This window comes from Colias philodice, chromosome 18, assembly GCF_061535455.1.
Source record: "Colias philodice isolate Cphi_HAF_F1 chromosome 18, ilColPhil1 Martin Lab GWU primary, whole genome shotgun sequence".
NCBI lineage: Eukaryota > Metazoa > Arthropoda > Insecta > Lepidoptera > Pieridae > Colias > Colias philodice.
Window position 1 is genome coordinate 8,866,434 of NC_143103.1, and position 15,631 is coordinate 8,882,064.

The window sequence follows — 15,631 nt, forward strand, 5'->3', positions numbered from 1 at the left end:
TTAGGCGTGAATGAGTAACAGACAGACAGACAGAGTTACTTTCGCATTTATAATATTAGTATGGATTTTCATGATGATTGTTTTGTTCTGAGTTCGATTTCTAGAGACTTATTTTGGTATTATCGTATACATCCCGGCCCTACATTCATTAAGCTATTAAAATCAATATATCCATTAAATCCTTTCCGTAATTAAATTTTACGCAAGGATAAAAGGGAAAACAATAAAAAGGATCATTACGAAATATTATCATATAAATTGAAAACGTTTTGGCTAAAGAAAACCATGGAGACGATTCTCATTAAAAGCGCTGCCAATTAAGACTTGGCTTGCGGCCACGTCTATTTTGTGTTTAAATATAAAATTTTGTACGAAATATCCGTACTAAGATTATAAATGGGGAAGTTAATTGTCATGTTACGAATTTGAATGAATTTTGATAGATGGTATATAATATATATTATACACTAGCTTTCCACCCGCGGCATCGCCCGCGCAGTCATAGAAAAACCTTACCCGTGGGATTTCCGGGATAAAACCTATCCTATGTCCTTTCTCGGGTATCAAAATATCTCTATACCAAATTTCATGCAAATTGGTTCAGTAGTTAAGGCGTGATTGAGTAACAGACAGACAGACAGAGTTACTTACGCATTTATAATATTAGTATGGATTATTACGTGATGGTCTACATTTAATATTATCTAAAAAATATGAATAAGAGATAATTTTGACCTGTATATCATGGAATTTTTACTTCTTTCAACAGTATATAAATGTTATTTCTAAATATCATAGGTTGCAACATGATGAACATAGATAGAACATTGGAGAATATTTTAATATAAATAAATTGTTTCGATAATAAAACTGGTAGGTATGATGGAATTGTGTTAAGAGAAAGTTCTCCATGATGACGTACATATTGTAAGCAAAGTCGCTGTTAAAAGCAAGTGAAAAATTGCTTTCTGTATTTAATAAGCACTTAAATTTATCGAACATCTAGTTAATATTGTTACAAAGTTTATCTTCTAGCTGTATCTAAATGGACAGCTTAACAAAATTAACTGGCTATTTTCATCAGAATATGCTAAATATATTTCTGTATTTATAGTTAGGTACCGTTATGCAATATTGTAATTTATTTGACTATTATTATTTTAGTTGATCTCTAATCCTTCTATTTACTTTCATTAATCAAATATCGTTATTATTAAATATGGGTAATCACTTTTATTATTTGTAATTTCCAAGTGATGCAGTTATTATAATATTATTTAATCTTTGAATATCGGTGTTGGGAATTTTATACATACTGCTACAGTTGTTTTAATTTACAGTGTAATTATCTTTCTATCTATCTAAAAGTGAATAATAAGTTTTGCCATTTAAATGCAAATCTAGATAAACTTTCACGTCACCTATAACGAAAAACTATCAGTTATTTCATAAGAAAATTAGGATAATAACGATTCTGTAAACAGAAATAACGAACCATTTCTTACACACAATAAACATCTACATCCACTCTCACACACAGGCCACCAAAAAAAAAACTTCTACAAAAAAGAAATAAACGCGACTCCACTCCATTCCTGTTCCAAACAAGTGAAATAGGTGTGGACTATGATTTGTGGCCGCATGACATCTGATTTCAGTCAAGCGTCACAGTGTCAGGGGTTCCGTAATTTATTACTGCTCATATCATCCGGTGAGACGTAATGGTTTATTTTTATATTATGTTAACCCACTCGTGTGTTGGTGTAAATAATGTTATTAAATATGAATGAACGTATGTTATATTAGGTATAACTATTTTTAAACAAAAAATGATAATGTCAGAACTAAAGCAAATTTATATGGAAACAGGGTTTCAAATAAAAAAGGATTGTCAAAATCGGTTCACCCAGTCGAAAGTTATTATAATAAAATAAAATTATAAAGCCAAAAAAATACAGTTTAATTGAGAATTTCCTCCTTTTCTGAAGTTGGTTAAAAATATAAGACAAGGAAAATAATGTCCAAATATGTTACAACTAAGAGCCACGTCTTAAATGTAATCTTACAATAAATTATTGTTGAAATGAATCATAAAAGAAAAAATAATATTATGACGTCTAGATTACGTTGCCTGATAAACAAATACAACAACAATATAAAAGTTTCGATACCAAAACGAAAACATATTGACGATATACCTATTCAGTCTGTTTTTAAGTGGATAGGGTCATTAATAAACTGTACTTTAGTTTTACTACGATATTTGTTTCTTTCGTCAAAAACACTAAATACTACCGGAACAGATCCGGTTTTCCTTTCTGTTTTATTACTTCCGCAAAAAATAAATGAACCTAATCCAACTATCTCGGGCTTGTTTTTTAAAATCATAGCCTGTATTTATCCCTGTGTTTAACTATTTTCATTATAAACTCCGTCCAAATCGGAACTGTAGTTATCGTAAAAGGGTAGCAGACAGACTTTCTTAATATGGCATTTATAATATTAATTTTATGGAACTTCCATTTATAGTTTCCAATATGAATTTGTCACAATGAGCCGAAGATTCCTTATAAACATCTTGACATTTTGAATAGTTGTTTCTCCAATTTGTTCCCAATATGAATTTGTCCTAATTCGAGGCAAAGAAAACTAAAACATCTTCAAACCAATACCCACGGGAGTGATCAGGTCTACCAACATCATAAATATCCAGAGTTAATTATCTAAACATCCTTTTCTCGGAATACCTTGTCTGAAGTGATTTCTTGTTATTATTCGTAGACATTTCATGAGAATGCGAAGAATCTACGATCTTATTTAGATGGTGTGGTGCAATTAAGCTATGCTATGCTTAAGTTAAAAAAAGTTTAGTAGAAAATACTTATTGGTTTCTGATTTAATTACTAATCAGTAATCACTAATAATTCAAAGAAATAACACGCACCTAACCAAACCCACTACCCAATCCCCTTATCCAAAACAACAACTATGTTAGGTAAATGCGTTCTGTCAAGACGTTGAACGACATTCAAAAACTTTGCGACATGTCCAATCATTAAATGGAATGTCATCATTTAATGAACGCGCTATAGTCATTACTATATATATATATATATATATATATATATATATATATATATATATATAATGACTATACTATACTATACTATAGTCATTCAAGCAAATAGCAGATTCAACCAGATGACTGCGACATAATACACACTATTTTGATATACTTTCTTACTCATTATAAAATCACACCATTAACATTAACATTTATCTAGAAATAAAAGAAAATAAAACAAAAATATCATCAATTTTATTGCACGACAAACAACAGAACAACATTAAACAATATCGCTAGTAACGACGCTAACATAGTTCCAGAACTCGAATAATAATAACCCAAATCCCTAGTAATTTTGTCCATTTCAATCAGACATGCCATAATTTCTTCATTATTTGGTATTATTTGATCTGTCGGTAAGAGAAACCCGTACTCTCCGACGTCGCGAAGCTCAAACAGGTAAACTATAAAGATATTGGCTACACCCTTTACCCAATCGAAACTTGACCCTGTTACTTCATCTGTAAGGTTTAAATTTAATTAACATAATTATGAAACTGTTCACGAGATAAAAATGATTACTGAATATGCCAATTCGATAGTTTTGCCAATTAAATGTATTTTAGAAATCAGCTATTATATACAAAAATATATCATCTAAAAAATAAGAAACATTAAAACTTACAAAGAATATCCCGTGATGTTCCCGTGACATACGGAGTTCCGTATTTTTCAGATAATTTTTGAATCCCACGAATCGCTATTTCATACTGTAAAATATATTTAATTTATGTACGCATACAAAGCATTGATCAAAATAAAATCGGGTGAAGTAAACCACCTGGCATTACGCATTTATTTGTATTGTTAAACTTTTAATTATTTAATAATTAATATATTATGTAAATTTTGATATAGAGTTATAATAAACGAAAAAAAATGTTTATTTAACTTCTTCGACAAAGTAACTGAAAAATTACTTACCAGATCACCATAATTTTCCACCTGCAGAACATCGGTACCACCAACATGACTATAGGGAATGAGAATCATCTGAGAATAGGAATGGAAAGCAATATAATAGATCATATTGCCAGATTCCTTTAGTTTTTGTACATAATTCGATATCGCTTGCGTCTCTGGTTCAGACGCAGGAGAAGGTCCTGCAAAGGTCTGGTCGCAAGGGTTTGATGATGCTCCCATCGCTATAAGATAATTATGAGAAGCCATTGATATAGAGGTAGAAAAATATGACAAGTAACATCAAAATGCTTCTTGTTTGCTAATACCGATTGAAATGTTTGCTATACTAGACTATGCTAACATACTTAAGTTTAATTTGTTTACATTTTAATAAATGTTAGGAAAAGCTACCATAATAATTATTCGAAGTTATTAATGTGTTTAACATCTCAAAAGTAAAATAAACTTACACTATTCGGACTGTGAACTAGTTTTCCTTTTAGTATTCTAAGGTTTAAATCTTTACGAATTACATATTTAAGCTAGTTAGTTTCAATATTTGTCATATTAAAAACAATAGAGTTATATATTATATAAGAGATACTAACTCATCCAGACATAATCAAAGTTTCTGTTAAGATCAATGCCGTGGCTCAAATCATCGTCCGAACTGCAATTAGTCGAATGCTGGTAGTTTCTGTTCTTTCTCCACATACGATTCTGTAAGAAATAATTATGTCGTCAACTTTAATAACTTATTATTTATCATGTGTAAATAAATCTCATTTTAAATACGTTTAAATATTTTTAATATCGTTTGCATTTCACATATTCAAATCATGAAAATGAAAATGAAGGAAACTTCAACATATTAATATTATCTACTACGCAACAAAACTAATTTTATTAAAATCACTTTAAACTTCAATTTAAATTAAAAAACTGAACATAACAAACCTACCTCAACAAACGAATATTCGTAGCCATCTGGATTGATAACAGGGAAAATATGCCACACAAAAGCCTCAGCCATTAATCGCACATCAGAGTTATCACTAATTAAAAATTCCTTTATAATCCACGTCACAGTTGCTGGGGAAATCCATTCCCTTGAATGTATGCCTCCTTCTAGCATTCCTATTAGAGGCTTGTCACCTCTTTTACCTTCTTTGAAGTCAATAATAACACCCTTTATAGGTCTACCTTCGTTCGAATTTCCTATTGTAATTGTTGATACTATACCAGGGTATAAATCTACTAGTTCATCAAGCCATGCGTGGATCTCTGCCAGATTGTGATATTTTGTCCACGAGTAAGAACCGAGACTACTACGTTTTGTGCTAGTACTCGGTTTTAATTGATCATTTATTAATCTAAAAAACAATATTGATGATGCTTTATTTATATTCTTGTTACGTCTTCATTCATACGCATTAAAAAAAAATAATGCAAAACATAAAATAATTAACAACGTTAGTGAAAATTAAAAACACGGCACATATTTTTAACTTGTATTTTCTTTGGATAGCTAAATTAATACTAATGTCATTTTTCTTAGTAAAACGTATACTTACGCCTGTACATTAGGTATAGCTAATTCAGGATTTAAATCAACACTATTTACATATTCAATGAATTCTTCATCTTGCGAGGGTGATACCATTATTCTAACATTTTCTCCAACTTTTGGCACATCAGTCCAAAAATCATAACCATCTTTACGTAAATCAGACAGCATTTGCAGATGCATTTCTGAGTTAGGTATCACTTTATACACTTTGTAGTTTTCATAACTTTTATATGCATTGCTTAACACAATAGCATTCAAAATAAAATAAATAAACTTCATATTATAAATCATATTTTTTTTGGTTAGAAAATTTGTAACACTTGCATCACAGAAATGAACAATATATCTAATAGTACATTGAACGGTGTTAAAATATATTACAGTTATTTAGTTTTATCTAAATAAACCTATAAACGTGTGCTACAACGATAAGAGATAAGATTATCATTAATCGGATCTGGGATCAAACACTCAAACATAAACATAGGGTTTGTAAGTAGTTTATTATGAACATGATCTTACAAATTGAACATTAGAGCTATAGCTACTAAAACACTGCTTATTTTTATCACATTGGCAGAACTATGGCCATAGTAGCCTAGTGCTCTTGTTACTTTTTCAATTTCAACTAATGAGTCCATTACTTCTTCGTTGTTTGGTATGATTTGTTCTGGTGGTAGAAGGAAACCATATTCTCCGACATCACGCAGTTCGTATAACAGCACGATGGGCACATGAGCACCTCCTTTTACCCAATCAAATGCTGATCCAGTTACTGGGTCTAAAAAAGAGGAAATTCATATTTATTTTGTTTATTATCATGCTATAATTGGATGTAAATAAATAGTCAATTTTAATTGAAAGTCATCACTTTTTAATCGAGTGTGTCAATTGTTATGTTTACGATATTTTTATTTGAAAAAACTATGGTTTTTTTTTTCGAAAACAATAAGATTACAACCTACATTGCATTCTATCAACAATATCATATAAGGCGACATTCAGTGTTCTTTCAGTTTTTCTCAAATATTTAATACGCAAATAAATAAAAAAATTAACTTACATAAAATATCTAAAGATGTCCCAACAGCATACGATGTATTGTGACGCTGCGTCAACTTCTCTGCCCCTTTTGCAGCTATTTCAAACTGTGAACAAATGCTCCTGTATTATCCCAAGAAATATAAAATACGTGAATATTAATTTAAAGTCAAGGGAATGGTTTTAGAATATTTTAATTGATGGTCACAAAATGACCGATTTTATTAATTGTTGAATTATTTTCGTCACTGCTACATTTTCACAAAAATAAAACCAACATTACGCAAGCTGATCAAAAAGTAATTTAACTATTATAAAATTGTCACCATTAAAACTTACCATATCTCCATAATTAGGTACGTTTACAACATCAGCTCCTCCTACATGACTGTATGGTACTAGAATCATCTGTGAATATGAATGAAAAGCGAAATAATACACCAAATTTCCTCTCCTTTGTAGTCCTGTGACGTAATTGGCAATTGCCATAGCTTCAGGTTCAGAAAAGGCATATTTTCCCGCGTAAGTTTCAGCGCACGGGTTTTGTGAAGCTCCTATTACTAAAAGGAAAATACATAAATATCGTTAATGTAAAATTTTATGTATTTAACTTTAAATCGAAATTAGGCTTGTAACATTTTATGGTAGAAGTTTCATAGATAGCACAATAATTTGGGGTATGTTCTCCTAGCTATGCTCATGTTTTTATTCTCATTTTGTAATTACGTGTACATAACACATTTTCATAATATTATTAGAATAATCTATCTATCTACCTTTTAATAATTTTAACTTATGATATTATCTACTTTTGTTGTTAATAAAATAAAATTTTATACGAATAAGACTTTATTGTTTATTGTTACTGATACATGCATAATAATTGAGTAAAGGGATTGGAACAATACGATCTACGATTTAAAAAAATTCCATGTACGTTTAATTTTTAAAGAGGTAATAAAACTTTCATACCCATCCATAAATAACCAAAATTCCTGTTTAAGTCCACTCCATTGCTGATATCGTCATTAAGATTCCATTGACTACAGTTCGTGAAACTCGATTTGTTACGGTTCTTTCTCCACATTCTATTCTACAAAACAATTATTATACATTAATCAATAAATTAAGTGCAATCTCAACATACAAACTAAACAAAAGAAAATAAAGGCCACTTCTATATTCCAATATTGGCAAATTTAAGAAAAATGCCACTTCACCAATAAGACTATGAGTTTTATCTGGTTACCTATTGATGACTATGAATTAAGTCTCAACCCCGTTTCAAAAAATTTACGGAAGCCCTTATTTTCAGAGTATCTTAAGATATATCTCTTACATCTGTGAAAGAATAAACGTAACCATCCGGATTGGTCACCGGAAAGATATGCCATTCAACATTCTCAGCCAAAGTTCTAACACCAGGATCATTGCTTGTTAGAAACTCATTTATAATCCAGGTCGCTGTTGCTGGTGTAATCCATTCTCTAGCATGGAGTGCAGATTCAATCATACCCATGACTGGTCTTTCACGTTTCTTGTAATCGATTTTAATTCCTCTAATTAAACGTCCTTCAACACTCAGACCAGCTGTTACTATGGATGCTACATCTGGATATTCTTCTACGATTTGTTCCATCCATGCTTCTATTTCTTCCCAGGTTTGATAGTAATCCCATTTGTAGGGTTCTGATGATCGAGCAGCTGGACGTCTACGCTGATTATTGATAGCACTGAAATTATAAATTGAAACTTTATATAAATGTCGTCAATACAGTAATCGAATTCTAAGATCCAATGTTATCGATTCTCTTTTTGTGATAGTTTTATTTTCTTAATTTTGTTTCTTTGTGCTTGAACTACATTTAATTTTATTAATATCGTGCTATCTAATTATTACTTCTATCTTTGTATCGTATACACATATCAGATAAGCAATACTTCTTATTGTTATGTTTTAGGTTATATAATAATTGCATAAAGTCGACTTACCTTTCAACATCATCAATGATCAATTCACTCTTAATTTTTCTATCTGCTAAATATCTTTCAAATGTATTCTGTTTTTTTGGTTCGACCATGATTTTCGCTTCATGGCCTTTTTTAACATACTCTAACCAAAACATGTATCCATTTTGATCCTTTAACTCACTCAAAATTTTCACTTCATCATCTGTAGTTGGTGTAACTTTGTAAACCTTATAGTTTTTGTAATTAACATATTCTGCATTCACAGCTAATATTGTTATTATAAATATTATTCCAATTTTGGCTATCATTTTGTAAGCCTACAACTAACTACTGCTGCTTGAAATTATTTCAATAGCTAATCTATGAAATTAAGCGATAATTATTATCAGTCTTGCATTAATGAGTGATTTAGGTGTCAAATTACATTATCATTTGATATTATATCGAAAGCAACACGTGTCATACTTGATTACAAAGTACTTGTGCACTTATATCAATAAAAATAAATGATTATGAATATTTCACCGAAGACTATTTTGTTCTTAAATTAATTAACAGCGCACAATATAAAATATTCCACGAAATATATCACAAGATTGTTAACCTTTAAGATTCAGTGGAATCGAAATACTGGAACCGTAGCAGTTACTTTATTATTTTATGAAGTTAACCTATTAAAATACGTAAAATTTAAACAGTTGGAAGAAAGCAGGTGTAATAAAACACGCATTAAATTCATCTCATTTAATTACATCAGAAGCGACACAAGAGCGCACAAAGTGACCACACTCAACGTGCAAACGACTGGGATTGTCCCAGAGTAATAGCCCATCTGGCGCGTCACCCTATCCATTTCCACTAGGGCGTCCATAATTTCCAAATTGTTAGGTATGATTTGTTCAGGTGGTAACAGGAAGCCGTATTCTCCTAAGTCCCTTAACTCAATAAGGCAGCTAACAGGTATATTTGTCTCTTGTTTCACCCAGTCAAAGCTGGTCCCGCTCATTACGTCTGTAAGAAAGGTAATATTAACAAAAGGAACTAGTTGACGAATATGTGATTTGTCTCGTCATAATATTACAACATAATGTTTTGGTTGAAATATATTGGGCCAGTTTTATCGTGTATTCTGTGAATTTTATCATTATAATAATATTAACTAATACTACTAATACGTAAAGATATAGTGAATAACAATATCCTATATCAAAAGTGACCCATAATTGATTTCAAAATAATCATTTTATAACAATTAGTTGTAACTTAAAATAATGATGACCGCCGATTGTACTAAAATTACACAATTATCAAACCTGATGAGCTGATAAAATGATTCAAATTCTTTATACACGATTACAATATGATGATTCTTATCCTTAATGTTAGGTATATTCTATCAGCTTAAATAACATCTAAATATAGCAACATTGGAGCCTTGAAACTGTGCGATACATTCGCGCTCTAACCTGCCTACTTACTTTGATGTGAAACTAGTAAGCGTTTTGAATTCTGAATATAGTAAGCTTCTATATAGGACAATGTTTGAATAAATTGCTGGCAATAATTTCAGATTATTCAGCTATATTTGTGGCAGCTACACGATGATGATAGTATAATCCTTAAATTCTAAATAATGATTATGTTTCTGACTTTCTGGGGTATAAATAAGTACCTACTAATATCTTTTTCATAAATGGTATAAACGAAAGGAAACTGCAACCGGAACACTTTTAATACAACCCGGGATGGAAAAAGATAATTAATCATGTCACTCATGTAGATTTCTACTTTAGAAAGAATCTTCAATTCAGTTCCAATAGTTTTTCAGTGAATCCTTTACAAGCGAACAAAACTGTCCAATATCTGTTCATATCAGCTTAGATAAATTATTAATATTTTCTAGTGTTTGATTTTACGCGAGTATTATGCATTTAGAAATTAAAGATTTTTAACACGCTCGCTGCAAAGTGTGCGAAACGTCGGTAATAATAAAATGAATAAATCGCGTTTAAAATCCGTTAAAAATCTTATTTTCTAAATTAGATAAATTAAATCAATTCATACATACAAAGAGTATCATGCGCGATCCCATATCTATAAACAGTCCCGAAACGCTGTCTCAACTTGGCCGCACCTCTCGCTGCTATTTCAAACTGAAATGCAATTTCTCGATTACCAGTATTGCCTTGAATATGTTCGTTTCAGAATATTAACTGAGAATAGAATCTAATCTAAGTAGGTCATAATATAAATGGAGCTTCACTGTGAATTGTAAGACATTTTCTTGAGAATAGAATAATTTAATTACGTACATGAGGCATTCCTTTGAACATTGTGGTTGTGTGAATGATGGTGAAATAAAATAATAATATTTGTGAAGATAATTAACTAAAAAGTAAACTTTCAAGTTTTTCTTAAGTTTCTGAAAGAAAAGCCTCTTTGAAAGCAGATTTTTTTGAAGACTCTAACGAAGATCAAATGTGGGACACCATCGAATACACCGAACACTGCTCACAGTACTAGAAAAATATAAACAGCAGTATCCTTGAAAATGTGACGTCATAAATAGATAAAAGTAAAATTACCATATCACCGTAATTATCCGCCTTCAATACATCCATGCCAGTAACATTGCTATACGGTACGACTATCAGTTGAGTGTAGGAATGGAACGAATAATAGTAGATGAATTTTCCTTGACCATTTATATTCTTGACATAATTCACAATAGCCACTGTTTCAGGTTCTGATGACGGTGCTAATCCCGCAAAAGTATTTAAACAGGGATTAGACGATGCTCCCATTGCTGAAAGAAAAAGTATCATAAGTAATGCAACAACTACATTAAATTGATCTGAGACCATTATCCACATCTCTGCTATCTAATGATTGAAGGAAATAATATTTTGGCAACCAGAACTTCGAGAACCAAAAATTTATCGACATGTAATGCGCAAACAATTTGTTGACATGGCGAGCGTGGTGATGGTTTAAAACCTAATACACGGTATATAAAAAGGGAAGAATACTGTATTATCTCTTTATTCAAATGTGAACAGTATAATTGTTCTGCTCATTAGCATTGTGCTTACGGTCAAGGTATCGAATGATTAAAGATGAAATTATTTTACTATTAGTAGCTTTATCAATAAAAAATAAACTAAACAAATAAAAATCTTACACATCCAAACGAAATCAAAGTTTCTGTTCAAATCAACGCCATTACTTGCATCATCAACTAAGCCTGATGCAGCACAGGATGTAAAGTTTCTTGTTCCACGATTTTTTCTCCACATTCTGTTCTGAAAATATGCATTTTTCGTTACACATACGGAGCTAAATTAGAACAACAACATAACAACATGTATTTTTTCATGGGAAATTTCTAAGAAGCAAAAATTTCTATTTTATATAATAAAAAGGTTAGAGAAATAGGTACATAATATTTAAAATGTCTTCAAAGAGTAAGATTTAAAGTACGTATCAGATCAAATTTTTTAACTTTATATTATGATTTAGATGCTAATTTATTTAATTAATAATACAATCTTATCTTATACTTACATCAGTGAACGTATAAACATATCCATCAGGATTTACTACAGGAAACACATGCCATTCTATATTTTCTGCCATACTTCTTACTGCTGGATCATTACTAGTCAAAAATTCCTTAACAATCCAACTAACAGTAGCTGGTGATATCCACTCTCTTGCATGCAGTGTACCTTCTAACATGCCAATTACTTTTTCTGTTTTTTCTGGTTTGTAATTGATGATAATACCTTTAATCTCTCGGTTTTCGAACGATGTACCCATTACTACTGTTTTGACTATATTTGGATATGTAGCAGCCAGATCATCGAGCCATTTGTAAATTTCATCTAAAGTATGGTATTTGTCCCACGTCATGCCTAGAAATGCTTCGCTATTTCTTGAGTTTCTTTTCACTGGTTGTAGCTGATCATCTATAACTCTGTGAAATGACATTGGTTTAACAATAATACAAATAACAACTTCTTAAAACAAACTAATAATATGAATTTTATTTATTTCAGTTGCAACTTTTGATCTTTTAAGATATTAATAAATCTTGCATGCATAATTCAAGCATGGCTATAATTACAATTAAAAAATTTCTCAGTTTCTTTAACACTTTTAATTAGAACCTTTTAAATAATTTTACCTTTGCATATCACTGATTAACTCTTCCGCACCTATATGATCACGGACCAAAGCGTTTTTAAATGCATCATCTTTGTGTGGTGGTACCATTACTCTAGCTTCATAATTAATATTTACTTGATCATCCCATAGTTGCCCGATCCCATTCTTCTGTAAATCTTTAACAGTATTCACCTCATCTTGAGTCCTAGGAATGATTTTGTAAACTTTATAACCTTCAAACGTTTGTTTTAGAGCTGAGGTTCCAAGAATTATTGTTAATAAAAATACTAAATAGGTCTTCATTGTTAGGCACCTTGCATTACTCTAAGTTCCGATGTTATTTGGGTTTGGCTATCTTATCGTAAAATATGTGACGATAATTTATAATATAGGGATTTAATTTTGATACTTGTCTACTCGAATTACTCATTATAATAATATAATTGTTTGTAAGCATGATGCATTACTAGTTTGTAAGCAATGCTTACTTTTATTCGTCTACAAACAATATAAGCCATTTTTAAAGCCTACTTATTGTTGGCGTATGGCACTCGAGTCTGCTTTTGTTGCATTGGATAGCGTTTTTAAAAGGCTAATTAGTACTTTATTACTTGAATAATATAAATGTTTAAAATAAGAAAGATCTATAAATATAATTACCACGTCTTTATCAAAATTTTATGGCTCTCTATTCAAAACACGTTCTACTCATAATCATAAATTTATTCATCAATTTCACGAAATTACGCGTCAATTTCTAAGCGAATTTATTATCATGGACTTCATAATGGAGCTATCAAAAGTAAATCATTTTCATCAATGCGTTTTAGTACAATACCTGTTGTGTACGTATCGAAAAGGCGTTTCAGACGAACTAAGTTTAATAATGAAAGAGTTAATTTTGTACTCTGGCAGAGTAGTTTGACAATATGAAGGATATACCTTGATATTGACCACTTACTTATGCTTTACAAATATCACAGTTTGAATAATTCAACTTTATTTTATCGTCTTTTTGATAAAGGTGGCAAAATAGAAGAGCTATTTGGAAGTAATTTTTCAAAGGTTACCATTTAACAGTAGTAATTAGTGATAGCAGGTTGAGCTAGGCAATAATTTGCATAATACAAGACAATATTAGATATCGTGGTTTTAGCTTGTAAAAGCGTCTCGTCTGAAGCGTCCCAACGGGCCTAAGATCGAAATAATTTACGATCACCAGGGTAGCGCTTAATCAGTACATTGTGAGCTCAATATAATAGCGCCATTGTCTTTGTATCGTGATCGTGAAACTTATACCGTGTAGATTTAACATCATTTATGTCATTTTCAATTTAAATTCGGCATCTCTTTTTAGGTTCTGGATAAAAAGAACTGTTTTGGTTGTGCTAATTAAAATCTTCTGCATTCTGAGGTTCTGTCGTTTGAAAATGTGTACAAAGGTTTAGATGGCGTATTGTTAGTGTCTTTTTATACTTTGCTTCATAATTGTTGGTACATTTTGTTTATTGTCGTGTATGGAATGAATTGTTGGGTTTATTATCCTCGTCCATGTTTCAAATTCTAGTCTTATTTTTAACTCACAGTTAAAATCTTGTGATTTTATACATTTTATACATGATTTTTAGAGAAGCTATAAATGCGTTTGTCGGGTAGTTAAAAATGATTCGTTAATTAAAGTGTTAGTGATGAAAGCAAAAATAAAAGTATCATAGACTTTTAACAGTAAATATAATATAAGTATGCCATTAAGGTTTACGAGGGGCGCACTTTGATCCTTTAATTTCGCGCATTTTCCCCAACATAAAGAAAACGAAAGGAGTTTTTAATATTCGAGATTATAATTAAAATACCTATTCAGCGGGAATGTAACAGACTGTGTTACCACGATATTGTTTTCTTATAAAATATTATGAAAATATCAGCGACATAAAAAGGACAAATATAATAAAAATATAACAAGAAGCAATTCACAGAACAAGAAGGTTTTTTTAAACACTATAAAATTCAGCTTTTATTTCATAATAATTATATCTCATTCAATTTCAATGGCTCCACTGTTATAACTGTTATAAGCAGGAATTATGTTAATTTTAATTATTTTTCCTAAATAGCAACCATTTATCAGCTAAAATTAATAAATTTTATAAAGTTCACGCTTGATCAGTACAATGCACATAATATTGTATCCTACCCATAGGTTGCCTGGTAGAAATCGCTCAGTAGCGATAAGGCCGCCTTTTTGGCTATATATTATATTGTCTTTTTTCTTTTGTTATATTGTCTGTTTTTATTTGGTACTAAATAAAGTGTATTTATTTATTATTATTGTATCTATGCCTACATTTTGTTATTTAACCTAGTTTTGTTCTAGTTAAATCAAATCGTGATCGTATCGAGATAAATCTGAGACGCCGTAGTACGTTCAGGTGTGAAGACCCCAAAACCTATTACAAGGCTCGACTACGTTTTATGACGTCATTGTTGCTTCTAAACGTCATTACCCGCGCTTCGGTTAAGAAAGCGGAAAATTTAAAGAGAGCAAAAAATGAATCATTTATGTTCGTAAATAGGTGCTTCGTGGCCTCAGGCTGTTAGCTCGGAATTTGTATAAATATCTTGTTACAACCGTGATTTGTCTGAAGCGCCTTAATGCGAGTAATATTCATTGTGAAATGCTTTTGCGAATATTTTTTCACTCGTTGGGTTTCGTGGTTAGCTTGGCGACGTTTTGAATTGGGTGCTTTTCGTGAATTGACCAATCTGTACTGAAAGGAGAGACTTCAAAAGATACGAAAAAAAAGCGTGTGTGCCGAGCACACGTGTCAGAAGTGAAACTTCTTTCAAAATTC

General features: G+C 30.8%; 3 protein-coding genes across 3 annotated transcripts; all 3 read right to left on the reverse strand.

Annotated features, from left to right (window-relative positions):
• Positions 1-3,299: 3,299 nt before the first annotated feature.
• LOC149480663 (zinc carboxypeptidase-like) lies at positions 3,300-5,933 on the reverse strand. Its single transcript, XM_089706401.1, has 6 exons — positions 5,605-5,933; positions 4,992-5,403; positions 4,639-4,750; positions 4,052-4,272; positions 3,753-3,837; positions 3,300-3,588 (listed from the first exon to the last, which is right to left on the reverse strand). Exons 1-6 carry the CDS (start codon positions 5,889-5,891, stop codon positions 3,320-3,322), a joined length of 1,386 nt encoding a protein of 461 aa, XP_089562527.1. The 5' UTR covers positions 5,892-5,933; the 3' UTR covers positions 3,300-3,319.
• A 151-nt stretch (positions 5,934-6,084) lies between these two features.
• LOC149480664 (zinc carboxypeptidase-like) lies at positions 6,085-8,934 on the reverse strand. The gene is made up of 6 exons (XM_089706402.1): positions 8,634-8,934; positions 7,981-8,374; positions 7,614-7,734; positions 6,981-7,201; positions 6,664-6,748; positions 6,085-6,381 (listed from the first exon to the last, which is right to left on the reverse strand). The coding sequence occupies exons 1-6, from the start codon at positions 8,918-8,920 to the stop codon at positions 6,119-6,121; spliced, it is 1,371 nt and encodes a 456-aa protein (XP_089562528.1). The 5' UTR covers positions 8,921-8,934; the 3' UTR covers positions 6,085-6,118.
• Positions 8,935-9,341: 407 nt separating this feature from the next.
• On the reverse strand, positions 9,342-13,092 carry LOC149480665 (zinc carboxypeptidase-like). Its single transcript, XM_089706529.1, has 6 exons — positions 12,799-13,092; positions 12,177-12,588; positions 11,794-11,914; positions 11,198-11,418; positions 10,681-10,765; positions 9,342-9,623 (listed from the first exon to the last, which is right to left on the reverse strand). The coding sequence occupies exons 1-6, from the start codon at positions 13,080-13,082 to the stop codon at positions 9,361-9,363; spliced, it is 1,386 nt and encodes a 461-aa protein (XP_089562655.1). The 5' UTR covers positions 13,083-13,092; the 3' UTR covers positions 9,342-9,360.
• Between the last annotated feature and the right edge of the window lie 2,539 nt (positions 13,093-15,631).

What these genes read in the sequence shown, in the direction of transcription:
- LOC149480663 (XM_089706401.1), bottom strand. Translation starts at nt 5,891, where the DNA reads ATGATTTATAATATGAAGTTTATTTATTTTATTTTGAATGCTATTGTG. An exon ending in GCTATACCTAATGTACAGGC is followed by an intron (nt 5,404 to 5,604) that starts GTAAGTATACGT and finishes ATTGTTTTTTAG; the next exon opens with ATTAATAAATGATCAATTAA. An exon ending in ACGAATATTCGTTTGTTGAG is followed by an intron (nt 4,751 to 4,991) that starts GTAGGTTTGTTA and finishes TATTTCTTACAG; the next exon opens with AATCGTATGTGGAGAAAGAA.
- LOC149480664 (XM_089706402.1), bottom strand. Translation starts at nt 8,920, where the DNA reads ATGATAGCCAAAATTGGAATAATATTTATAATAACAATATTAGCTGTG. An exon ending in ATCATTGATGATGTTGAAAG is followed by an intron (nt 8,375 to 8,633) that starts GTAAGTCGACTT and finishes TTATAATTTCAG; the next exon opens with TGCTATCAATAATCAGCGTA. An exon ending in ACGTTTATTCTTTCACAGAT is followed by an intron (nt 7,735 to 7,980) that starts GTAAGAGATATA and finishes ATTGTTTTGTAG; the next exon opens with AATAGAATGTGGAGAAAGAA.
- LOC149480665 (XM_089706529.1), bottom strand. Translation starts at nt 13,082, where the DNA reads ATGAAGACCTATTTAGTATTTTTATTAACAATAATTCTTGGAACCTCA. An exon ending in CTTTGATTTCGTTTGGATGT is followed by an intron (nt 11,419 to 11,793) that starts GTAAGATTTTTA and finishes TTTTTCTTTCAG; the next exon opens with CAATGGGAGCATCGTCTAAT. An exon ending in CGGATAATTACGGTGATATG is followed by an intron (nt 10,766 to 11,197) that starts GTAATTTTACTT and finishes ATTGCATTTCAG; the next exon opens with TTTGAAATAGCAGCGAGAGG.